At 41.8% G+C, this 27,164-nt stretch overlaps 1 protein-coding gene across 3 annotated transcripts; it reads right to left on the bottom strand.

Annotated features, from left to right (window-relative positions):
* Positions 1-344: 344 nt before the first annotated feature.
* Positions 345-26,384, bottom strand: LOC106584397 (semaphorin-4E). 3 transcript variants are annotated; one of them, XM_082968053.1, is made up of 16 exons: positions 26,220-26,370; positions 22,404-22,536; positions 10,344-10,733; positions 9,952-10,094; positions 9,680-9,742; positions 7,790-7,888; positions 6,406-6,505; positions 5,919-6,029; positions 5,511-5,662; positions 5,150-5,322; positions 4,709-4,865; positions 4,345-4,567; positions 2,230-2,342; positions 1,712-1,884; positions 1,578-1,630; positions 345-1,470 (listed from the first exon to the last, which is right to left on the bottom strand). In XM_082968053.1, the coding sequence occupies exons 3-16, from the start codon at positions 10,450-10,452 to the stop codon at positions 734-736; spliced, it is 2,406 nt and encodes an 801-aa protein (XP_082824179.1). In that variant the 5' UTR covers positions 10,453-10,733; positions 22,404-22,536; positions 26,220-26,370; the 3' UTR covers positions 345-733. The 3 variants fall into 3 exon arrangements, with proteins under 3 accessions (XP_082824179.1, XP_014025141.1, XP_014025142.1); XM_014169666.3 differs by lacking the exon at positions 22,404-22,536 and having other exon boundaries at positions 26,220-26,384; XM_014169667.3 differs by lacking the exons at positions 22,404-22,536; positions 26,220-26,370 and adding an exon at positions 11,324-11,801.
* Between the last annotated feature and the right edge of the window lie 780 nt (positions 26,385-27,164).

Genomic DNA, 27,164 nt, shown 5'->3' with positions numbered 1-27,164 from the left:
TAAATATACCCCTTGGGCAGGTGAGACCTCTCTCGTGGATATTATTGTTACATGGAGACGACAGCAGAATTCCCGCTGGACAGATTAACTAAATAATGTGTTGGAATCTAATGAAAACAACTTCTTGACTGGTGAAATAATGATACAATTCCTAATAGCAATGACCAAAATGAAAGTTGTGGTTTTGACAATATGAACTGTTGATTGAGTTTAATCTAGAACTAAGAGCCTTCTAACTCAAAACATTGATCTCTAAATTACTTATTTTACATGAAATGTGAAGCAACACAGTGTAATGAAAGTGCTGCTGGTGAAAAAGAAGAGAAAACACGTTGGTTCTGAGAGACATTTTAAACAAGACCTAAGTCAAGAGAGTGTTTAATTGTATTTGGTCCATGGCTGTTTTGATCTACTTAAAGGTTTGGAGTAATCATTACTGGTCCGTAGAATGAAATTTGTAGATCTTAACTATGTACAACAAAAATATTAGTATTATGGTCTTATTTACTTTAGATATCACATCCTGTTATGAAGTAATTACATTAATACAAATAAATATTTACAAAATAGTATTCACCTTATGCAATGACTAAACAAAATAAATTCAATCTAGGGAGATGTAGTGGTGGGAAAATGTTAAGGACAATTCCAAAACAAGTCCAGTGTACAGAGCTTGACATTGAGCTAGTGTCTTGAGAGAGTGCAAACCCCAGAGAGTGGTGAACACTGAGGGTCAGATCTCTGACTCATCATCAATGTACCCCAAACCATCCACAGTGGAAATATTGCTTCCAGGAGAGAAGTGGTGTTCCCCATTCCCTTTGAAGGCTATGATAGCATTTTGATTCTTGTTAGCACTGTGACTGGGTGTAGGTCCCAGCAGCTTGAACTCTGAAGTTATATTGTTTTGAATTTGCATGTAGTCATCCGACGGCTTTTTCACCTGGCCAGCGCCTGAGTTCTCTGAGAATCTGTTTCTAAAGCATCCTTTATACAGATTCCAGGTTACTAGACCAACCAGCATCAGAGAGAGGAGCGCCACCACCACCTGCAGGCCTACCACCCTGCCGTCTTCACACTGTGACTCAGGGGGGAGAAGGGGATCCAAAGCCTTTGGCTTCTCTGTTACCTCCAGGAGCTCTGGTAATGGGGTACTGTGACTATGGGGGGACTCTGTCATCGTCTCACTCTCCTCTAGGTTAGTGTGGGGCAACAGTTGATAGACTGCCATAGTCCTGGTGTACGGTCGGCTGTTCACCTGCTCAATAGACTCACAGGTGTACTGGCCAGTGTCGGCGGCAGAGGCATTGAGGATGAGGATACCCCCATTGTAGATGTGGTACTTGGTATCAGAGAGCAACAGTTGCCCTGAGAAGAGCCACTGTACCTGTGCCAGGTTGGAGTCAGGCTGGCACGGCAGCTTGATGTTGTTGCCAGGAACTAAGGTGTAGTTCTCTGGCTTCATTGTCTCTGCAATACACACAAACAATGTAAGTAGTAACTACAGTTGGACTGTAGTCTGTCATTTGTTGATAGTGTGCTGGGCCCTGAACAATTAAATATTGAAATCCATTTACCCGATTTCGGACATTGTGAGATGTCACCATCTTTTAGACTTTGAATCATGTTCCTGAAAAAGAAAGACTATAAATATGGTATACTGAAATTCTAAATCACATTACTAGAAAAGTATGTGTGTGTTGGATCGTACGTGGTGACTGAGGCAAAGGGTGAGCTGGCCACAGCAGAGCAGAGGCCAGTGGAGAGGTCCCAGCCACAGTAAGGGTCTCTGGCTAAGACACAGTCCAGACACGACTCATAACGGCCACATTCACTCAGAGGCATCTGCACAGCTCCATACTCAGAGCCTGCATACAGCTGACCCTGGGGAAACAAGAACACAAACCAATACCACATGTGTGTCAGCAGCTCAATGAGCCTACTTCACCCACGGTTAGTAACAGCAATGACCGGGTGCCATTCTCCTTGAATGCTCTATTGTAAGTGCTAAGGAAATAAATAGTAAATGAGTAACCATCTGTCTGCAGAAATGCCAGGAGACAACAAACTGACATTGATATTATATGGATGTTGGTATGTTTTGTAAAATGGTGCTGCACCTTGACTGGGGGTTTAAACCAGAGTTGCCGATAAGTACTTAGTAACAAATGTATTTGTTTAAGAGCTATTTAAAATCAAGTTTTAATTGATTGACTGGGTGATTGTTACCGTGCTGGAGAGACGCAGGGTCCTGATAGCCTCTGGGGTCTGGTACAGTTGTATTTCTTCAATGATGAACATCTCTCCAGCGTAGTTCACTGCCTTCTGCACATAGCCGTTCTCTGTGTGGAGAGAAGGACGCCAATGTCATTGTCAGATCTATTCAAGTCAAATTTTATTTGTCACCTGCGCCGAAGACAACAGGTGTAGACCTTACAGTGGGGGAAAAAAGTATTTGATCCCCTGCTGATTTTGTATGTTTGCCCACTGACAAAGAAATTATCAGTCTATAATTTTAATGGTAGGTTTATTTGAACAGTGAGAGACAGAACAACAAAAATATCCAGAAAAACGCATGTCAAAAATGTTATAAATTGATTTGCATTTTAATGAGGGAAATAAGTATTTAACCCCCTCTCAATCAGAAAGATCTGGTTCCCAGGTGTCTTTCATACAGGTAACGAGCTGAGATTAGGAGCACACTCTTAAAGAGAGTGCTCCTAACCGCAGCTTGTTACCTGTATAAAAGACACCCGTCCACAGAAGCAATCAATCAGATTCCAAACTCTCCACCATGGCCAAGACCAAAGAACTCTCCAAGGATGTCAGGGACAAGATTGTAGACCTACACAAGGCTGGAATGGGCTATAAGACCATTGCTAAGCAGCTTGGTGAGAAGGTGACAACATTTGGTGTGATTATTCGCAAATGGAAGAAACACAAAAGAACTGTTAATATCCCTCGGCCTGGGGCTCCATGCAAGAGCTCACCTCGTGGAGTTGCAATGATCATGAGAACAGTGAGGAATCAGCCCAGAACTACACGGGAGGATCTTGTCAATGATCTCAAGGCAGCTGGGACCATAGTCACCAAGAAAACAATTGGTAACACACTACGCCGTGAAGGACTGAAATCCTGCAGCTCCCGCAAGGTCCCCCTGCTCAAGAATACATATACAAGCCCGTCTGATGTTTGCCAACGAACATCTGAATGATTCAGAGGACAACTGGTGAAAGTGTTGTGGTCAGATGAGACCAAAATGGAGCTCTTTGGCATCAACTCAACTCGCCGTGTTTGGAGGAGGAGGAATGCTGCCTATGACCCCAAGAACACCATCTCCACCGTCAAACATGGAGGTGGAAACATTATGCTTTGGGGGTGTTTTTCCTGCAAAGGGGACAGGACAACTTCACCGCATCATTTGACGGGGCCATGTACCGTCAAATCTTGAGTGAGAATCTCCTTTCCTCAGCCAGGGCATTGAAAATGGGTCGTGGATGGGTATTCCAGCATCACAATGACCCAAAACACAAGGCCAAGGCAACAATGGAGTGGCTCAAGAAGAAGCACATTAAGGTTCTGGAGTGGCCTAGCCAGTCTCCAGACCTTAATCCCATAGAAAATCTGTGGAGGGAGCTGAAGGTTCGAGTTGCCGAACGTCAGCCTCGAAACCTTAATGACTTGGAAAAGATCTGCAAAAAGGAGCGGGACAAAATCCCTCCTGAGATGTGTGCAAACCTGGTGGCCAACTACAAGAAACGTCTGACCTCTGTGATTGCCAACAAGGGTTTTGCCACCAAGTACTAAGTCATGTTTTGCAGAGGGGTCAAATACTTATTTCCCTCATTAAAATGCAGATCATTTTATAACATTTTTGACATGCATGTTTCTGGATTTTTCTGTTGTTATTCTGTCTCTCACTGTTCATAAACCTACCATTACAATTATAGACTGATCATTTCTTTGTCAAGGGAAAACGTACAAAATCAGCAGGGGATCAAATACTTTTTCCCCCTCACTGTACAAGCCCTTAACCAACAATGCAGTTTAAGTAAAAAAATAAGAAATAAGTCACAAATAATTAAAGAGCAGCAGTAAAACAACAATAGCAAGGCTATATATAGGGGGTACCAGTACAGAGTCAATGTGCGGGGGCACCGGTTAGTCGAGGTAATATGAACATGTAGGTAGAGTTAGTGACTATGCATAGATAATAAACAGAGAATAGCAGCCAGGTTAAAAGGAGGGAGGGGGTAAATAGTCCGGGTAGCTATTTGATTAGCTGTTCAGGCAGGAGTCAGAAGAACAAGTCTGTTTTGGGGATGTGTGTGTCCTGTTCAGTACCTGTGCCAATGAACATGACTGCGTATCTCTCCCCATCCAGAGCTAGCACGCTGTCCACCACCAGGCATGTGAACAGGTCTCCCCTTTTGACCAGCAGCGGACGGCCAGTCAGCGGGTGCACGGCATCGTCCATGAGGGGCCGGTCCCTGATGAACTGCAGGGTCTTGTCTGGCAGGTCCAGGGAGCGCTCCATCCCAAGGGCCCGCGCTGCGTTGTTAATGCACTGAAAAAAATAGAGGATTGCTGAGTGGTAATAATACATTTGTTACTGAGTTAGTAGCTGAACTGTAAAAAAAAGTAGATACTTTCTTTTTGTGGCCCTAAGCCATTTCGAGCTTCACAATTATATTAAAATGGGACATACAGCTCCAGGTCTTGGGGTGGGCACCTCTCCACTGTACATGACCCACTTCACATGGGAAGTCTCCACAGTCACTGGCGTCTTAAACTTCCCCTTATCAAACACGTCTCCGATGGCCGACACACTGTACGCACACACTGCAGACATGTCGGACGAGCTCCTAGTGCAAACAGTCAGAAAAACATGTTTGATGTTTTCAAACCTCAAGTATATCATGGTTAGGGCCCTATGTTTTTCCTGAACACGTGGGAAATACCCTAGGCCCTAATTATAGTTAGCCTGCCTGGGGTTTTTCCTGGTCAGGAAAACCTCCTGGCCCTATGATTATGGTAAACATGTGCTTAAAGCAACCGAGTCAGAATATCACACAGATTAGAAACAGTCCACTTCCCACAGAAACAATGTTGTCAACTCTAAAACCACTGGATTCTACAGACTACTCACGACTGGGGAGTGAACACTGCGTAGAAAACACTTTTGCGCCAGTCATCGTTTTTGAGCAGGAAGACATCCTGTACAATAGATGGCAGGCTGGGCTCTGGCAGAGAGCAGTCCAGACGAGCCTTCAGGAACGACGTCCACTTCCTCTGGAGCGTCCGCTGCCCACCCATATCCCTCTATACACAGTGAGAGACACATTGGTTCTAGTCAAACAAGTGAATACTTCTAGAGAGAGGACACATGCACACATTATACCCCTGCACTGTTTAAACAGGGTACACATACTGTCCTTTATATTTAAAACACCATGTATGAGCCAATGAAACTTCTTGCAGCTGAAAGTACATTTGGAGCAAGTTGCTACCTTGCAGACACGAGCAACTCTTGACACGGTGAGCTTGTTGTAGAAGTCATACTCCATGGCGTTCTCGCTGAAGAACAGGTAGACCTTATCATCATCCCCATCTGGGTTGTTACTGCTCTCGGGGACAAGGTCCATGTATACAAAGTTGGGCTCTGAAATCATAAACCATAACGAGCACTTACTACGCTACCTCAGGACCTGTTTAACAGCAGCAGTTGAAGTTCAGTTTCATAATTAAAAACACGGAGACCTATAGGATCTAGGCTATTACTCAAGGCACAGAAGTATGTAAAATGCTATGGATACAAGTGTTAGTAGATACATACTATTCACGTGTGCACCATAAGGCATGGTGTATAGTAGTATACAAGTTTATAACACAAGTATGAACAGAGAGGGAGAGCTGACCGTTGAGCCAGGAGCTCTTGAACTCAGTGCGAAGTGCAGAGGAGGAGCTGCGGAGAACCACAGGCTCAGAGCCCAGGAAGTTGATGGAGGTAGCAGAGTAGAGGTCATTTCCTGGCAGACCAGAGACATGACAAGAATCACAACAGAGGAAAATTGATCTTCTAGCAAAGTAAATAATATTGTAAATATTAGTCAAAAACTAATTTGGAAAATTACATGTGCAACCTCTTTCATTGTGCCACTGGTAACTCAAGCTACTAGCAACACATTCAGCCAAAAAGCAAAAAAATAAATAAATAACCTGTTCAATTCACAAAGACTCAACCCCCTCACTTTACAAACAAGTCCCGCGGCAGCACTTTAAACTGAAAATGAACGCTAGGTATTGCACATTTGATAGCACAACCCCACTTTGCACTTCACTGGGTGCACTGTTCTGTCCTTGTGTGAGAGCAGATCACTAGAGACAGACAGTCACAGTACATACCGACCATGATGGAGGAGTATTTCTGGAAGGGATCAAAGGGGCATTTCCCTTTTCCCTCCTCCTGCGCTTCTTCTAGTCTCAGCTGTCCTTCAGAGTACGTCTGTCAGAGTCACAAACAAAGCAACTATTTAGATGTATTCACAGTTGTTTCAGTGAGAGAGAGGTAGGAATATACTTTATACTAAACTCCAAAGGGCAAAATGAGTTACACTCAGCCACTAACAGTAGAGATAGAGAGGGCAGGTGTCTGTAGTATGCATACATTTCACACTCACAGTAAATATTCAGTGTGACAACTGCCTGCCTACAGCAGTCACATGATCGTTTCAAACAACAGAGCTATTCTTACACCGAGATGTCCTAGCTGTCCTGTTCAGGCCAAGCTATAACTATGCAATAAGGCACAAAGGGTTGTGGTATATGGCACAGCTAAAGGCTGTTCTTACACGCAACGCAGAGTGCCTGGACACAGCCCTTAGCCGTGGTATATTGGCCATATACCACAAACCCCCGAGGTGCCTTACTGCTATTATAAACTGGTTACCAACGTAATTAGGGCAATAAAAATACATGTCATTACCCATGGTATACAGTCTGATATAACACGGCTGTCAGCCAATCAGCACTCTGGGCTGGAACCACCCAGTTTATAATTAAGCAATAAGCCCCGAGGGGGTGTGGTATATTTCCAATATTTAGATTTTATTTAACCTTATTTTACTAGGCAAGTCAGTTAAGAACAAATTCTTATTTACCAGGGAACAGTGGGTTAACATCCTTGTTCAGGGGCAGAACAACAGATTTTTACCTTGCCAGCTCGGGGATTCGATCTAGCAACCTTTCGGTTACTGGCACAACACTAACCACTAGACTACCTGCCGCCCCACACTATACCACACTAAGGGCTGTTCTTAGGCACGACGCAACGCCGTGGTGTATATTGGCTATATACCACAAACCCCCAAGGTGCCTTATTGCTATTATAAACTGGTTACCAATGTAATTAGAGCAGAAAAAAATGCACGTCTTACCCGTGGTATACGGTCTATTATAAACAGGGTGGTTCCAGCCCTGAATGCTGATTGGCTGACATCTGTGGTATATCAGACAGTATACCATGTGTATGACAAAACATTTATTTTTACTGCTCTAATTACTTTGGTAACCAGTTTATAATAGCAATAAGGCAACTCAGGGGCTTGCTATATGGCCAATATACCATGGCTGTGTCCTAGCACTCCACGTTGCAGTGTGTATAAGAACAGCAATTAGCTGTGATATATTGGCCATATACCACAAACCCCCAAGGTGCATTATTGCTTAAATATACCACTGCTGTCAACCAATCAGCATTCAGGGCTCGAACCACCCAGTTCATAATTACCATGTAATCACAGGTGGGGCTGAAAGCATTTGTCCCGCACACATACATTGTGCTGTCATCCACTTTATGCAGGGTCCGGATGTAGTTACGGCATTCAATCTGCAACAGGACAGGGATGAGAAATGTCAAGGTTGGTATAGTAATGTACAGATTTCAATGTATGTACAGTTGAAGTCGGAAGTTTACATACACTTAGGTTGGAGTCATTAAAACTTGTTTTTCAACCACTCCACACATTTCTTGTTAACTATAGTTTTGGCAAGTTGGTTAGGACATCTACTTTGTGCATGACGAAAGTCATTGTTTACAGACAGATTATTTAACTTATAATTCACTGTATCACGATTCCAGTGAGTCAGAAGTTTACATACACTAAGTTGACTATGACTTTAAAACAGCTTGGAGCATTCCAGAAAATTATGTCATGGTTTTAGAAGCTTCTGATAGGTTAATTGACATCATTTGAGTCAATTGGAGGTGTACCTGTGGATGTATTTCAAGACCTACCAACAGACTGAGTGCCTCTTTGCTTGACATAATGGGAAAATCAAAAGAAATCAGACACGACCTCAAAAAAAAAAAAAATGGTAGACCTCCACAAGTCTGGTTCATCCTTGGGAGCAATTTCCAAACGCCTGATGGTACCACGTTCATCTGTACAAACAATAGTACGCAAGTATAAACACCATGGGACCACGCAGCCGTCATACCGCTCAGGAAGGAGACGCGTTCTGTCTCCTAGAGATGAACGTACTTTGGTGCGAGAAGTGCAAATCAATCCCAGAACAACAGCAAAGGACCTTGTGAAGATGCTGGAGGAAACAGGTATAAAAGTACCTATATCCAAAGTAAAACGAGTCCTATATCGACATAACCTGAAAGGCCGCTCAGCAAGGAAGAAGCCATTGCTCCAAAACCACCATAAAATAGCCAGACTATGGTTTGCAACTGCACATGGGGGACAGATCGTACTTTTTGGAGAAAAGTCCTCTGGTCTGATGAAACAAAAATAGAACTGTTTAGCCATAATGACCATTGTTATGTTTGGAGGAAAAAGGGGGATGCTTGCAAGCCGAAGAACACCATCCCAACCATGAAGCACGGGGGTGGCAGCATCATGTTGTGGGGGTGCTTGCTGCAGGAGGGACTGGTGCGCTTCACAAAATAGATGGCCTCATGAGAAACGAAAATTATGTGGATATGTTGAAGCAACAACTCAAGACATCAGTCAGGAAGTTAAAGCTTGGTCACAAATGGGTCTTCCAAATGGACAATGACCCCAAGTATACTTCCAAAGTTGTGGCAAAATGGCTTAAGGACAACAAAGTCAAGGTATTGGAGTGGCCTTCACAAAGCCCTGACCTCATTACCATAGAAAATTTGTGGGCAGAACTGAAAAAGCGTGCGCGAGCAAGGAGGCCTACAAACCTGACTCAGTTACACCAGCTCTGTCAGGAGGAATGGGCCAAAATTCACCCAACTTATTGTGGGAAGCTTGTGGAAGGCTACCCAAAACGTTTGACCCAAGTTAAACAATTTAAAGGCAATGCTACCAAATACTAATTGAGTGTATGTAAACTTCTGACCCACTGGGAATGTGATGAAAGAAATAAAAGCTGAAATAAACCATTCTCTCTACTATTATTCTGACATTTCACATTCTTAAAATAAAGTGGTGGTCCTAACTGACCTAAAACAGGGAATTTTTACTAGGATTAAATGTCAGGAATTGTGAAAAACTGAGTTTAAACGTATTTGGCTAAGGTGCATGTAAACTTCCGACTTCAACTGTATGCATCTGGTTGTTGGTTGTGTCTTCATTGGGTGTCTTCATACCAATTCACAGCTGTCTGTGGGGAGAATTGTTTCGTGATTGATGGAGCCACTTACTTCAGCGTGTTTCCCTTTGTATGTGCACTCCCTCTGTTTCTCCTCAGTGACTCGCCAATACACCTGACAACAGAGAGCTGCACATCAAAGTATGTACTAGGTAATGGTTTTATGGTTCCAAGGCATTGGTATTAGGTCACCACAAAGAAGGTACAGCAGACCTTTTTACTGCAGTCCATTTGTGATGTATTCAAATCATGTAGGCAAATAATACAGGATAACTGATAGGTAAACACGATAACTGAATAGCCGTAATAAACAGAGGTCCCTACCCCAGACTTCTTGATGGAGATATCATTGATGTCCAGGGCATAGACAGCCTCTCGAGCCCCGAGCAGCAGCAGGCCCAGATCCTCTCGAACCAACATAGTGGAGTAGTTCCAAATCCCTTCCTCTCTGAACAGTTTCAGATTGTCTAAAACAGGAAAGCATTAGACAACTCAATGAAAACTAAGTATCAAACTGAGTGTGTGAGAGATCTCACATATATATATTTGTTTTGCTTTATTTATAACTAACTAGTGTATGTATGCATGTATACATACACTAGTTATAAATGAAGCAAAACAGACATGTCATTTAGCTAACTTTTTAGTATTTGAGGAAACAGATGCAGTTTACTGCACCGTTATGTGAAAACAGGAGAGAGGAGACAGGGGCTTACCCTGGTAGAGGACACTCTTCCGTGGGATACAACTGTGAGTGTTGTATTCACCGAGGCACATAGGAAGGAACAATCCACAGATAACACCCAGGGCAGAGAGAGGAGACATGGCTTGGTGCCCAGGTGGGAGGGGATGTGTGGGAGCGCTGCTTAGTCCTGCTCACACCATAACGCACTGTCGATCAAGGACAGCAGTTCATGTCTCTATAGAGACTCCAGTCTTAGTATTCCGATGTTCAATGGCTATGTTGGTGTCAGCCTCCAACATAAATGTTTGTCGCTGCTGCTACCTCTTCTGTAGCTCAGTATAGAATCCATGTTGTCCCAGCCAGGTACTGCCAGCTCAGCCTTCCCGATGCAGGGGATCTTAATGTTGGTCTAGAAGCTCATCTAGGGAGAACATAATACATGAGTGAGTGAGACAACATCTGCCCTCTGAAGACAAAATAGATAATGCTGATTTTATGATCAAACTAACTGAAAGGGAGAAACAACTGCCTGTATGAAATTCATATGAAGAAGTCCCAACCTCCCTTACTCCCCCTTCCTGTCTGTCCGTCCCCACTGATAAGGACCTGGGTGTGTGCTGCTTCCTTTTGATTAGCAGGATACAAGCAGCTGGGAATATGCTCAGGTTGGGGCATGCATGCAGATCACAATGATAATCTAATAGAACACCAAGTTCCCTGTAATTCACTAGTTGTAATTATCTAGCTCCTTCTGCTGCTATGACTAGAGCACTGAGTTTTTCCAAACCATAAGACCTGACTAGGACAAACACAGGGCCCCGTTAGACTAAAATAGGGCCTGTACAGTTTTGCCCAGCCAGGTCACGTGCACAAGAAAAACTCAGGGCCCCATCTGACAGGCAACATAAAACACTTTCTTTCAAAGTTCAAAACACAGAAATACTGTTGAAAGGACTCAAAAGAAAAGCCCATAAGATTGTTTAAAAAGTGAGCTTTCCCTCAGCTCCTTACCTGCTGAAAGAGTGATAATATCCAGGCACACTCCAAAAGTTGGGCAGACTAGGTGAGCACTACTCCACACCTTTTGTGAAAGCACCCCTTGAAATTGACATGCTGGTTCCTTGTTGTTACTTAAAAATACAGAAACGAGCTGGTGCATGCAAGGGAGTGCTCAACTGTTGGCAGAGCAGGTATGTCACACAGTTTACGCCTCAAATGGAGCATGAAGTATGTGAGAGAAACAATGGTGTGAAAGTTCTCTCACGTCACCCCGCTCCTCCGCTCTCTCCACTGGCTTCCAGTTGAAGCTCGCATCCGCTACAAGACCATGGTGATTGCCTACGGAGCTGTGAAGGGAACGGCACCTTCATACCTTCAGGCTCTGATCAGGCCCTACACCCAAACAAGGGCACTGCGTTCATCCACCTCTGGCCTGCTGGCCCCCCTACCTCTGAGGAAGCACAGTTCCCGCTCAGCCCAGTCAAAACTGTTCGCTGCTCTGGCACCCCAATGGTGGAACAAGCTCCCTCACGACGCCAGGACAGCGGAGTTAATCACCACCTTCCGGAGACACCTGAAACCCCACCTCTTTAAGGAATACCTAGGATAGGATAAAGTAATCCTTCTAACCCCCCCCCCCCCCTTAAAAGATTTAGATGCACTATTGTAAAGTGGTTGTTCCACTGGATATCATAAGGTGAATGCACCAATTTGTAAGTCGCTCTGGATAAGAGCGTCTGCTAAATTACTTAAATGTAAAATGTAAATGTAAATGTAAATCCAATGGTGTTATTTTATAAAGTGATGAAGCAATGCAATTTTTTCCAGTACAGCCAGCAAAACTAGCTTGAAGATCTATACAACAAACAAATGAGAACTACGCAAAGGCCAAGTTATATAATCTGTACAATTGAACAAACCTAATTTTGAATACATTTACTGACCTCATCATGCATGAAAGAGTCAAAAGCAATCTACAGCTCCATAATTGATGCAATTCACCTACATAAATAGCATGTTTTGAGAGTAGGCTACAGGACTTAACACCAACTTTGTCTACCAGCCACTGTATGCATGCATGCATGCATGCATGCATGCATGTATGTATGTATGTATGTATGTATTATTATTATTATTATTCTACCAGCCACTCAGATTTTTAACCAGACAAAATATATTTTTCCACATTACACAAAAAAAAGATTTAAAAAAAGATGAACATGCTTAGTAATGTTTTTAAAACAAGGACTATTACTAGTGAGAAGTAATATGGTATATTGCTCAATTTAATTAAATACTTTGTGATTAGTCTTTTTCTAAAATGTCACATTTCATTTGATCAGACAAACTCTACGCTGCCCCTTTAAGGTTACCGTGGTAACAGGGCCACTGAAGTAGTCACGTGTGCCTGTTAGAATCTGACTAGAGTAACAGAGGCTGACCACCAGGATTGCCATATCCGAGCATTTCTCGCAAATTGGGCAATTTTGATAACGATGTTGCGGGTGAAAATGTATTGGTCGCGGGTTGCAGGTTTTTGGGCTACTTCTAAATTCCACCGCGGCCGCCATGGCATTTCTCTTAAAACAAATCTAATTCACTGTGACATGCTGCTGATTGAGGTAGCCTGTTGCTGACTGCGTGAGTGGTGGGGAGGGCCAGAGACGTGTGTGCACGGCCAGCCCGCTCATTAGGCAGGATTAAGCGGCTGCCTTTGGCAAAAGATTGAGAGGGGGCATTTTCTGAGCTAAACTGACCAAGAAGCACCTCCAACAACACATAAAACCTCACATAATTCTGCCCAAAAACAATGACAATCTCTCAACCAGTTGCATATAGGCTTTTTCGGTGAGCGCTGATGCCTCTCTTTGATAAGTAGTGCCCACTTTGTCTAAGGCAGGGCACAAAATATTTTGCTTGTCCATTCCCAGTGCGCTTCTCCAGAGTGCTGTTGGAGAGAGGCATCTCTGCAGCGCTCCAACGTTCCGTCAAAAAAATCTAGTAACATAAATCATGTAGCAGGGTATGGTAGAAAGAGCATGTGGCCTTTTCTTAAACCTACTACAAGCTGGAGATTACATTTATGACAATGTAATGAGAGATACTGTTTACATCATGCAGGTTTCTCCGATTAAATAGCCTAACTTAAATGGCGCTCAATCAAAAAAAAAATTGCTCTCATGTTAACAAACATATCCTAAAAACAGGTCAGGTCAAAGTAAAATGGACAATAACTGTTGTCCAGGAGTTTCACCCCATTGTCATGATCAGTGGTTTCAAGTTTGTATCAATCAATTTTTGACAAGCTGATTATAGTGAAAAAGAAAATAATTTTGCATTTCCCGCTGTGTAAACACGTTGCAAATAGGCTCATGATAACTCCTGATAAAGTTGGGTAGCTGATATTCAGAGCCTAAAAAAATTCAATTTCAGACAACACTGTAGGCTACACCTCAGTAAGCGCAGACCGACGCCTTTTAAAACATAAGGAAAATACATTTTCACCTTTCATTCAGAAACTAAAATTGAACCTAACTTCAATGTCTTTTCAACATAATGTTGCTTACTAGGACTAGGTTGTTTTCACTAGCTCAGATAAATAAATTGTATCAAAATGACAATAGGCCACCAGATTTGTTTTTAGGGTGAGAAAGTTAATTAGCTGGAATAATACAATTAATTGTAAAGCTGTTTTTTCTATGAATGGCTTCCTTGTTAAGGACCAGGGTTGTTTGTTGAGATCAGCCACTGGGGACTTCATATTAGGCTAAAACATATGTTATATACAATGACTTCAGTATAAACAGGCAACCTGTCACAAACTCTGACACCTCCTGCGCCTCGACTGGTTGTTTCTGAAGTTTTATTTTGTTCATAAGTGTGTGTGTCAACACCTGCTACCAACTAGCTAGCTAGGTTGCAATGGAGCCCGCTTTGCCTGGAATAGCTAATGAACATTTCCAGCGCGTAGAAGCTAGCTGTGTTTATTACGCTCTTGTCCGGGACAATATTGACAATCCGGAGTATCAATGCGGCAAACAATTGTTTGCGGAGGATTACAGGAATGAGGTGGCTATCCTTAGCAAGTCAATTTCAATTCTGCACAAACTTATGGGGAAAAAGCAAATTGGAAGGTCCTCGTTCTCAACTCCTATGGCTGGACGCCGCTCTGGCTTGAAAGGATGTATCCCCTCCTTGTCATCGATCCCTATCCGAATGGCCTGTGCCATCTGGAACTTGCCAGCCAAGGAAGTCATCTCCATCTGCTTCTCCTCCTCCATCTTGTAATTGGAGTAGACTGAGAACAGCAAGAGGATTGTTTCAGATCAGCACTGGTCATGCCACAAGTCGTGGAAACCAAAGGCAGCGTCATGCCGCTAAGCGGACTGGAGTGTCTGCGAGAGGTCCGGAGCAGATTGACATGAGGAATAGCGTCGCCGCCCTGGTGTCTGATCTACCTGCACCTTCGTCGCTGGGACTGCGATGGCTGTGCCGACTCCAACTACACTGACTCTAGCAACGGCTTTGTCGTAGAGTTCGGCTCCTTTCCCTCTCTCTGGACCTGATGGGGCACTGCCTGCTGTGAGAGGTCTGGACCCATTTCCAGGAGCTGCGGGCGTATGCTATCCTGCTTCTCGTGGGCCTGTGAAAGGTTCCACAAATTGTGTGAGTGATAGGAATGGGCAGATTTCTCCATCCCCTTCGCACGCCGTTGTACTGGGCAGTTCAATGGTGAGAAATTTCTCAGTCCCTGGAGCAAAAACATTGTGCTATCCAGGAGCACAGCTCCCAAACATTTTAAAACTGCATCAGGAAATTGAGTCTATCATAGTTCATGTGGGATTGTGGGATTCAATTACATTATCAAAAGGCAGCTCAGAACAGCTGAAGATCAATTTTAAAGAAGTTATTGGGTCTCTGCTTTACACCAACAGAAGCCCCATAATATCTGGCACTGGGCCCTCCCTTAATCGTGGCATTGAACGTTTCAGCAGACTCTTAGCCCTCCATAACTGGCTACGTGACTATTGCAGCTCTGTGGGTGTAACATTTGACAATTTTGATACCTTCTGGAAACAAAACTTGTTTTATGAGGAGGATGGGATCCACCCAAATCATTTGGGTTCCTGGATCCTTTCACAGCATCATAAGCATTTCACAGCATTGAGACAATAACTTATCAATGACCCAAGCCCAGATCAGTTAATTCATACCATTGTGTCACTGAGTTGTCATAATGCTTGACCACATGTACATTATCCCAGGGGCTTTGGAAGACAATGCAAGTAACCTCATATGTCCCTTCAACTCCCCTGAAAGCCTCTGCAGATCCTAAAGCTATTGTATGCGGTAATCATGTCCCTATGAAGCAGAGTTATACTGTTCTCACTGAGGCGGTGTGCCCTAGTAGGAAGTCCACTGTGTGCAGCTCACCATGCACTAACATAAATAACATGAGCATGTCTACCTCTGCTAAGCTTCCCAGTAAACCAATGAAAACAATCAAGCATCCCAGAAAAGTGCTACGTTAACCTCTCTGGGCTAGGTGGGACGAAATCGTCCCACCTACGCAACAGCCAGTGTAATCCCGTGGCGCGATTTTCAAATACCTTAGAAATGCTATTACTTCAATTTCTCAAACATATGACTATTTTACACCATTTTAAAAGACAAGACTCTCGTTAATCTAACCACACTGTCCGATTTCAAAAAGGCTTTACAACGAAAGCAAAACATTAGATTATGTCAGCAGAGTACCCAGCCAGAAATAATCAGACACCCATTTTTCAAGCTAGCATATAATGTCACAAAAACCCAGAAGACAGCTAAATGCAGCACTAACCTTTGATGATCTTCATCAGATGACACACCTAGGACATTATGTTATACAATACATGCATGTTTTGTTCAATCAAGTTCATATTTATATCAAAAACCAGCTTTTTACATTAGCATGTGACGTTCAGAACTAGCATACCCCCCGCAAACTTCCGGGGAATTTGCTAACAATTTACTAAATTACTCACGATAAACGTTCACAAAAAGCATAACAATTATTTTAAGAATTATAGATACAGAACTCCTCTATGCACTCGATATGTCCGATTTTAAAATAGCTTTTTGGTGAAAGCACATTTTGCAATATTCTAAGTACATAGCCCAGCCATCACGGGCTAGCTATTTAGACACCCGGCAAGTTTAGCACTCACCAAAATCAGGTTTACTATTATAAAAGTTTGATTACCTTTTGTTGTCTTCGTCAGAATGCACTCCCAGGACTGCTACTTCAATAACAAATGTTGGTTTGGTCCAAAATAATCCATCGTTATATCCGAATAGCGGCGTTTTGTTCGTGCGTCCCAGACACTATCCGAAATGGTAAATCAGGGTCGCGCGCATGGCGCAATTCGTGACAAAAAAAATCTAAATATTCCATTACCGTACTTCGAAGCATGTCAACCGCTGTTTAAAATCCATTTTTATGCAATTTTTCTCGTAAAAAAGCGATAATATTCCGACCGGGAATGTCCATTTAGCTAAACAGAGGAAAGAAAACAAAGCTTTCGGTCGACGCGGGCACGAGCCTGAGTCTCACAGTACTGTAACCAGAATATTGAAAAATGTGCTTTCGCCGTAAAGCTATTTTAAAATCTGACACAGCGGTTGCATGAAGGAGTAGTGTATCTATAATTCTTAAAATAATTGTTATGTATTTTGTCAACGTTTATGATGAGTATTTTTGTAAATTGATGTGCACATTCACCAGACGTTTTGGTGGGAATACATTTTCTGAACATCACGCGCCAATGTAAAATGCTGTTTTTGGATATAAATATGAACTTTATCGAACAAAACATACATGTATTGTGTAACATAATGTCCTAGGAGTGTCACCTGATGAAGATCGTCAAAGGTTAGTGCTTCATTTCGCTGCGTTTTGGGTTTTATTGACACATGTCCTTGCTTGGAAAATGGCTGTGTGATTATTTTTGTCTAAGTACTCTCCTAACGTAATCTAATGTTTTGCTTTCGCTGTAAAGCCTTTTTGAAATCAGACAATGTGGTTAGGTTAACGATAAGTGTATCTTTAAAATGGTGTAAAATAGTCGTATGTTTGAGAAAGTTGAATTATGACATTTTGTTGTTTCTGAATTTTCCGCCCTGATATTTCACTGGCTGTGTCCCGCAGGTGGGGCGCTAGCGTCCCACCTAGCCCATAGAAGTTAACTTGTTATGGATAGGGGGCAGTATTTTCACGGCCGGATAAAAAAAACGTACCCGATTTAATCTGATTATTACTCCTGCCCAGAAACTAGAATATGCATATAATTATTAGCTTTGGATAGAAAACACTCCAAAGTTTCTAAAACTGTTTGAATGGTGTCTGTGAGTATAACAGAACTCATTTGGCAGGCCAAAACCTGAAAAGATTCCAAACAGGAAGCGCCCACTGACTATTTCTTGGCCTTCTTGATCATCTCTATCCAAAACAGTGGATCTCTGGCATAACGTGACATTTTCTAACGCTCCCATAGGCACTCAGAAGGCGGCAGAACGGTGAATGATGACTTTGCAGGCCATGGCTGAAAAACAGTAGCGCATTTGGATAGTGGTCGATCTGAGAACAATGAGACTGGGGGCGCATGCACGAGCCGACACCATGTTTTTATTTTTTCCCGGTCGGAATATTATCGCTTTTTTACGAGAAAAATCGCATAAAAATTGATTTTAAACAGCGTTTGACATGCTTCGAAGTACGGTAATGGAATATTTTGAATTTTTTTGTCACGAAACGCGCCGGGCGCGTCACCCTTCTTTACCCTTCGGATAGTGTCTTGAACGCACGAACAAAACGCCGCTATTTGGATATAACTATGGATTATTTGGAACCAAACCAACATTTGTTATTGAAGTAGAAGTCCTGGGAGTGCATTTTGACAAAGAACAGCAAAGGTAATCCAATTTTTCTTATAGTAAATCTGAGTTTGGTTAGTACCAAACTTGGTGGGTGTCAAAATAGCTAGCCATGATGGCCGGGCGATCTACTCAGAATATTGCAAAATGTGCTTTCACCGAAAAGCTATTTTAAAATCGGACACCGCGATTGCATAAAGGAGTTCTGTATCTATAATTCTTAAAATAATTGCTATGTTTTTTGTGAACGTTTATCGTGAGTAATTTAGTAAATTCACCGGAAGTGTTCGGTGGGAATGCTAGTTCTGAACGTCACATGCTAATGTAAAAAGCTGGTTTTTGATATAAATATGAACTTGATTGAACAAAACATGCATGTATTGTATAACATAATGTCCTAGGAGTGTCATCTGATGAAGATCATCAAAGGTTAGTGCTGCATTTAGCTGTGGTTTAGGTTTTTGTAACATTATATGCTAGCTTGAAAAATGGGTGTCTGATTATTTCTGGCTGGGTACTCTGCTGACATAATCTAATGTTTTGCTTTCGCTGTAAAGCCTTTTTGAAATCGGACAGTGTGGTTAGATTAACGAGAGTCTTGTCTTTAAAATGGTGTAAAATAGTCATATGTTTGAAAAATTGAAGTTTTTGGATTTTTGAGGAATTTGTAATTCGCGCCACGCCTATCATTGGATATTGGAGCAGGTGTTCCGCTAGCGGAACGTCTAGATGTAAGAGGAAATTACAACAAAAAACATAAATCCCAGTGGATTGATGGGGAATTGAAAAATGTTATGGTTGAGAGGGATGAGGCAAAAGGAATGGCAAGTAAGTCTTGCTGCAGAACCGACTGGCAAATGTATTGTAAATTGAGAAATCATGTGAATAAAATGAATAAAAAGATTAAGAAACTACACTATGATACAAAGATAAATGACAAAGAATTATAGTAAAAAGCTTTGGAACACCTTAAATGAATTTCTGGGCAAAAAGATAAACTCAGCTCCATCACTCATTGAATCAGATGGTTCATTCATCATCAAACCCACTGATATTGCCAATTACTTTAATGATTTTTTTCTTTGGCAATATTAGCAAACTTAGGCATGACAGCAACAAATGCTGACACTATACATCCAAGTGTATAGTTATGAAATGTAGTGTCATGAGGCTTCTAAACAGCTTCTACTCCCAAGCTACCCCCTATTTGGACTCCTCACGTCTTAATCAGTTAAAAAGCGGTTTGGTGCAAAGCGGACATTGGGTACATTATTTGTTGAATATTATATGAATCCTATTAGAGATGACCCCAACTAGCCGACAAAGTTTGTTTTAGTCGAGCAGTAACAAACACACACGTTCAACAGTTTGGGGTCACTTGTCCTTGTTTTTTAAAGAAAAGCATTTCTTAAAAAGGCTTCAAAATGGTCCCATGTCTTCATACCCACGTCTCGTGGATGCTCCAAAGTATTTGACCATTCATCCAACTATTTTGGAGATGCTGATTTGCGTGTGATTACTGTCACTGGAGGTTTGTCTTTACTACCTTTTACAGCCTGTGTTCTGGTTGGCATAAGACAGTTCGTCACAGCTGTCAGAAGCTGTTGACTCAAAGCCAGGCAATGCTGACCAGATGCTTGAAACCCCATCATCCTTGCGCAACTCCTTGTGAGGGTAGATTGATGGAACAAAGGGTCAAAAAGGTAGGGGTCAAAAAAGTTTTTAACAACCTTTGCCTGCAATTGTTGAATTTCTCCTTTCAATGTTGATCTGTTCACCAAGAGCTCTCAAACTATATCTCTCTGCAATTTCCTATCATGGTTATCAAGACAGAATTTCTCATCCCTCTTCCTTACTTCACCTAATAAAGTTAAAAACCATCTTGTTTTTGTCAACGAGTTAGACATTCTCTGCATTTTCCCCCAAGCTTTTTGTATATCAGACAGATTCCATATTCCACCTTTGTCAACAATGACAGATTTTTTTCTCTCTCTCACCTACACTTCTCTACTTTGAAATGGTTCTTCAGTGATTTAAAAAATATTTTTCATGCTCACATCCGGAGGAGCTGTTCCGCCCTTTTCCAGAGTGGTTCTCTCACTTTACAATGGCATTACATTAACTCAAAAGTTGTATAATATATAGTATAGAGGTCGACCGATTAATCGGAATGGGCAATTAATTAGGGCCAATTTCAAGTTTTCATAACAATCGGTAATCGCCATTTTTGGACACCGATTGTGGCCGATTACATTGCACTCCACGAGGAGCCTGCGTGGAAGGCTGACTACCTGTTACATGAGTGCAGCAAGAAGCCAAGGTAAGTTGCTAGCTAGCACTAAACTTATCTTAACATAATCACTAGTTAACTACACATGGTTGATGATATTACTAGTTTATCTATCTTGTCCGCATTACATATAATCGATACGGTGCCTGTTAATTTCTCATCGAATCACAGCCTACTTCGCCAAAACGGTTGATGATTTAACAAGTGCATTCGCGAAAAAAAGCACTGCCGTTGCACTAATGTGTACCCAACCATAAACATCAATGCCTTTCTTTAAAATCAATACACAAGTATATATTTTTTTTAAACCTGCATATTTAGTTAATATTGCCTGCAAAGATGAATTTCCTTTAACTACTGAAATTGTGTCACTTCTCTTGCGTTCCGTGCAAGCAGTCAGGGTATATGCAGCAGTTTGGGCCACCTGGCTTGTTGAGAACTGTGTGAAGACCATTTATTCCTAACAAAGACCGTAATTAAATTTGCCAGAATTGTACATAATTATGACATAACATTGAAGGTTGTGCAATGTAACAGCAATATTTAGACTTAGGGATGCTACCCGTTAGATAAAACACATAACGGTTCCGTATTTCACTGAAAGAATAAACGTTTTGTTTTCGAAATGATCGTTTCCGGATTTGACCATATTAATGACCTAAGGCTCGTATTTCTGTGTGTTATTATGCTATAATTAAGTCTTATGATTTGATGTAGCAGTCTGACTGAGCGCTGGTAGGCAGCAGCAGGCTTGTAAGCATTCATTCAAACAGCACTTTACTGTGTTTGCCAGCAGCTCTTCACTGTGCTTCAAGCATTGAGCTGTTTATGACTTCAAGCCTATCAACTCCCGAGATTAGGCTGGTGTAACCGATGTGAAATGGCTAGCTAGTTAGTGGGGTGCGCGCTAATAGCGTTTCAATCGGTGACGTCACTCGCTCTGAGACCTTGAAGTAGTTGTTCCCCTTGCTCTGCAAGGACAGCGGCTTTTATGGAGCGATGGGTAACGATGCTTCGAGGGTGGCTGTTGTTGATGTGTTCCTGGTTCGAGCCCAGGTAGGGGCAAGGAGAGGGACGGAACCTATACTGTTACACTGGCAATACTAAAGTGCCGATAAGAACATCCAATAGTCAAAGGTATATGAAATACAAATGGTAGACAGAAATAGTCATATAATAACTACAACCTAAAACTTCTTACCTGGGAATATTGAAGACTCATGTTAAAAGGAACCACCAAGCTTTCATATGTTCTCATGTTCTGAGCAAGGAACTTAAACGTCAGCTTTCTTACATGGCACATATTGCACTTACTTTCTTCAACACTTTGTTTTTGCATTATTTAAACCAAACATGTTTCATTATTTATTTGAGGCTAAATTGATTTTATTGATGTATTATATTAAGTTAAAATAAAAGTGTTCATTGTTCATTCAGTATTGTTGTAATTGTCATTAGTACAAATAAATAAAAAAAATTGGCCGATTAATCGGTATCGGCTTTTTTTGGTCCTCCAATAATCGTATCGGTGTTGAACAAACATAATCGGTCGACCTCTAATACAGTACCATTCAAAAGTTGAGGGTCACATAGAAATGTCCTTGTTTTTGAAAGTCAAGCTAATTTTTGGTCCATTAAAATAACAAATTGATCAGAAATACATTGTAGACATTGTTAATGTTGCAAATTCCTATTCTAGCTGGAAACAGCAGATTTTTTTTATGGAATACAGTTGAAGTCGGAAGTTTACATACACTAAAATGACTGACTTTAAACAGCTTGGAAAATTCCAGAAAATGATGTCATGGCTTTAGAAGCTTCTGATAGGCTAATTGACATCATTTGAGTCAATTGGAGGTGTACCTGTGGATGCATTTCAAGGCCTACCTTCAAGCGCTGTGCTTCTCTGCTTGACATCATGGGGAAATCAGCCAAGACCTCAGAAAACAAATTGTAGACCTCCACAAGTCTGGTTCATCCTTGGGAGCAATTTCCAAACGCCTGAAGGTACCACGTTCATCTGTACAAACAATAGTACGCAAGTATAAACACCATGGGACCGCTCAGAAAGGAGACGCGTTCTGTCTCCTAGAGATGAACGTACTTTGGTGTCAAAGTGCAAATCAATCCCAGAACAACAGCAAAAGGACCTTGTGAAGATGCTGTAGGAAACAGGTACAAAAGTATCTATAACCATAGTAAAACGAGTCCTATATCAACATAACCTGAAAGGCCGCTCAGCAAGGAAGAAGCCACTGCTCCAAAACCACCACAAAAAAGCCAGACTACGGTTTACAACTGCACATGGGGACAAAGATCGTACTTTTTGGAGAAATGTCCTCTGGTCTGATGAAACAAAAATAGAACTGTTTGGCCATAATGACCATCGTTATGTTTGGAGGAAAAAGGGGGATGCTTGCAAGCCGAAGAACACCATCCCAACAGTGAAGAACGGGGTGGCAGCATCATGTTCTGGGTGTGCTTTGCTGCAGGAGGGACTGGTGCACTTCACAAAATAGATAGCTTAATGAGGCACGAAAATTATATGGATATATTGAAGCAACATCTCAGGACATCAGTCAGGAAGTTCAACCTTGGCCGCAAATGGGTCTTCCAAATAAACAATGACCCAAAGTATACTTCCAAAGTTGTGGCAAAATGGCTTAACCCGGAAGCCAGCCGCACCAATGTGTCGGAGGAAACACTGCAGACCTGGCGACCGTGTCAGCGTGCATTGCGCCCCCGCATCAGGAGTTGCAAGTGCGCGATGGGACAAGAACTTCCCTGCCGGCCAAACCCTCCCCTAAACTGGACAAAGCTGGGCTAATTGTGCGCTGCCCCATGGGTCTCCCAGTCGCGGCTGGCTGCGACAGAGCCTGGACTCGAACCAGGATCTCTAGCGACACACCTTGATGCAGTGCCTTAGACTACTGCGCCACTCGGGAGGCCCTTAATATTCTATAAAAGGAACCGCTCAAGCAGTACAAAATTTGAGGTGCTGGTACTCAGCTCTGGTGAGCTCCTGCCCAAGTCAAGCACTGCTTCTTATCCCTTGCTGTGTTTACATAGTTGGTAATAGCAGTTACTTTTTAGGTTTGTATAATTGTTATTTATATTTGGATAGAATTTTGATTAACCACATGAAAGGCATGAGCTCTGCTCTGTTTGTTTTTTGCGCAGGCTGTACACACTTCAGTCTCTCATTCACAATTTGACAAGCACTTGATAACGCCTCAAATTACCTGGCTGCATTCTTTGTGTGGCCATAATGCCCCCTAAAGAAATCCATGCCTTTTGTGGCCAGTGGCCGTTGTGCCCGTCGGCTGAATATAATAATTATAATTCCCTTCTCCCGGCTGCATGCCAAAGCACCTCTCACTCATATGGCTCTCTGTCACATGATCGGGTCTTTCTCACAGGGTGCAAGTAAAGACAGACATCTGGGACACAACTTAGCGCGTCCTTATCCAATTCCGAGGCGCATAAAAGCACTAGACCTAGGGTTGACATGTACCAATTGCACTGGGATTTGACATCATGTTACCACAACAGATATGTGTCAATACACAACATGCACATTGGGAACCCAATTCCCCATCACAAAGCATAACATCTTTGAATAAATGTGAAATATAGCCTATTGTTCAGCTTTTTAAAGTCAGTCTATGTTGACATCTTTGGGAGAATAGTCAAGAGGTTCCATCTATGAGTGAAAGCACTCATCTTACAGTTCAGAGTCTTTGTATGATTGTCTTTAGGACATCTGGTCAATGTTTCTGACTTGACTGTGATTCACCTTCTCATTCAACCATACACCTGGACTATGTCTATAGTACAGTGCCTTCAGAAAGTATTCATACCCCTGGACTTATTCCACATTGTTGTGTTACAACCTAAATTCAAAATGGATTAAATATATATCCCCCCCCACCCATCTGCGCGCACACACACACACACAATACCCCATAATGACAAAGTGAAAATCTGTTTTTAGAAATGTTTGCTAATTTATTGAAAATGAAATACAGAAATCTCATTTACATAAGTATTCACACCCCTGAGTCAATACATGTTAGAATCACCTTTGGCAGTGAGTCTTTCTGGGTCTCCAAGAGCTTTGCACACCTGGATTGTACAATATTTGCACATTATTCTTTTTTTAATTCTTCAAGCTCTGTCAAGTTGGTTGTTGATTATTGCTAGACAGCCATTTAAGCCTTGCCATAGATTTCCAAGCCAATTTAAGTCAAAACTGTAACTCGGCCACTCAGTAACATTCAATGTCATCTTGGTAAGCAACTCCAGTGTATATCTGGCCTTGTGGTTTAGGTTACTAACCTGCTGAAAGGTGAATTTGTCTCCCAGTGTCTGTTGGAAAGCAGACAACCAGGTTTTCCTTTAGGATTTTGCCCATGCTTAGCGCCATTCTGTTTCTTTTTATAAATAAATAACTTCCTAGTCCTTGCCGATGACAAGCATACCCATAACATGATGCAGCCACCACACTTGAAAGTATGAAGTGGTATTCAGTGATGTTTGCCCCAAACATAACGCTTTGTATTCAAGACAAAGTTAAAGTTAATTTCTTTGCAGTTTTACTTTAGTACCTTATTGCAAACAAGATGCATGTTTTTTAATACTTTTATTCTGTACAGGCTTCCTTCTTTTCACTCTGTAATTTATGTTAGTATTGTGGAGTAATTGCAATGTTGGTACATCCTCAGTGTTCCCCTATCACAGCCATTAAACTGTATAACTGTTTTAAAGTCACTATTGGCCTAATGGTGAAATCCCTGAGCGGTTTCCTTCCTCTCTAGCAACTGAGTTAGGAAGGACACCTGTATCTTTGTAATGACTGGTTGTACTGATACACCATTCAAAGTGTAGTTAATAACTTCACCATGCTCAAAGTAAATATTCAATGTCTGCTTTTTATTTTTTTTGCTTTTATTTTTTTAACCCAAAATAAAATAAAAGGTGCCCTTCTTTTCGAGGCATTGGAAAACATCTCTGGTCTTTGTGGTTGTATCTGTGTTTCAAATTCACTGCTTGACTGAAGGACTATATAGATAATTGTATGTGTGGGATACAGACACGATTTTTGCACAGTGTGACTCCATGCAATTTATGTTACTTGTTAAGCACATTTATGCTCCTGAAATTCTTTAGGCTTGCCATACCAAAGGGTTTCAGCTTTTCATTTTTAAAAACATAATTTCACTGACATTATAGACCTTTTTTGTAGGCCAGTAATACAAAATCTAAATTTAAATCAATTTTAAACTCAACACAACAAAATGTGGAAAAAGTCAAGGGGTGTGAATACTTTCTGGGGAAACTCTGGGTGTGTTAATACGAGTCATGAGACCTGTAATATAGTACATTTCTGATAAAGAACTGAAAGGAATTACTGGTGGGCAAAAGGTGAGTTATCAAAATAACTTGCAATAACTATTTACTTTAATAGGGCTAATATCGATGATTTATTTATGACGAACACTATACCTTAAAACTAATCAAAGGTGTTCACTACAAAGAGTGCATGCCGAATATAGTCTTGTCCCACAACCCTACCTGCTACCAAGGTGGCTGGCTAGTTAGTTTGCTAGCGGGCTTCACTTGTTTACGACTGACCTCACCCATGAAAAACAACTCAACAGTGAATACTCCTCGCGCAAGTTAAAATACCGATACACGACTTACCTGGCTGTAGGGGAATTTCTTTTTAGTCTACACCGTTAAAAATGTATCCAAAGTAGCTTTGATTTGATTCCATATGATTTTACGGCTCTACCTGTTACGTGTACTGGCTAGTGAGCGCGATAATCCATGCAATCTGGCTACACCAAGTACCTGGCTGCTGCGACTGGCTGAGTAACACGTGACCATAGAGATCCTATTAAATTACTAGAGTTAATTAAACCCTCAAAAATTCTTGAATGGATTGTGATTTGAGGGAATACGGCCACGACGGGTATGATTTTCGTCGCAGGTTAGGAGAACATTTTAGCCAACACTAACCACGGATTATACTTTATATTGACCACATACTCAAGTGGCCGCTTTAACAATGAAAATAAATGTCTTCAAAAATGGAAGGCAGTCGGGAGGAGGTAAGATCAGGTGTTACTATTCTAGCCAAAGGCAGGGCAGATATGTATGTGAACAACAGGCACAACTCTGATATAAAGTGTTTTTTCTCAAAGTTGCCGGGATGTCAAGTGTCCTACTTGTATCAGTACACTCTTAACACGTATCTATCTGTTTTGTTTGCCAATGTCGACACTCTCTCATTGACCTCAATACAAAAACGAATCGCTTGGTGAGCGGAAAAAACGTCACCTGCTGGAGAAGACAGATTTTGGGCCTAGTTACCCCTCTCGCTTCGACTCTTCCTCCTTGCCCTAACCCTTTTCCTGACCTTAACCGAAGTATCGTAACCTGCCACGTTAATTATCCTAAACTGCTCCGAAAAAGTCACCGTAGCTGTATTCCCACTAGTCAGAGCCTCCAGAATGGTGTGAAAATGGCAGTTATATTGTTCAGGGAGACAACCAAACCAGTCTAATTTGAATTAGTGTGAACCAAAAATATTGTCATGCAATTATAAATACAGTTTATATGGGTTGTATACTTGTTTTCTATATA

Source organism: Salmo salar, chromosome 23 (assembly GCF_965601325.2).
Source record: "Salmo salar chromosome 23, fSalSal1, whole genome shotgun sequence".
NCBI lineage: Eukaryota > Metazoa > Chordata > Actinopteri > Salmoniformes > Salmonidae > Salmo > Salmo salar.
Note: the sequence above shows the minus strand (reverse complement) of the source record. Positions and strands in the feature narration are given on the sequence as shown.

Bases quoted from the DNA above. Each gene is read 5' to 3' on its own strand.
- LOC106584397 (XM_014169666.3), bottom strand. From the start codon at position 10,452: ATGTCTCCTCTCTCTGCCCTGGGTGTTATCTGTGGATTGTTCCTTCCT. The intron at 9,743-9,951 runs GTAGGGACCTCT...CTCTGTTGTCAG, and splicing joins TCTCCATCAAGAAGTCTGGG to GTGTATTGGCGAGTCACTGA. The intron at 7,889-9,679 runs GTAAGTGGCTCC...GTCCTGTTGCAG, and splicing joins ACAAAGGGAAACACGCTGAA to ATTGAATGCCGTAACTACAT.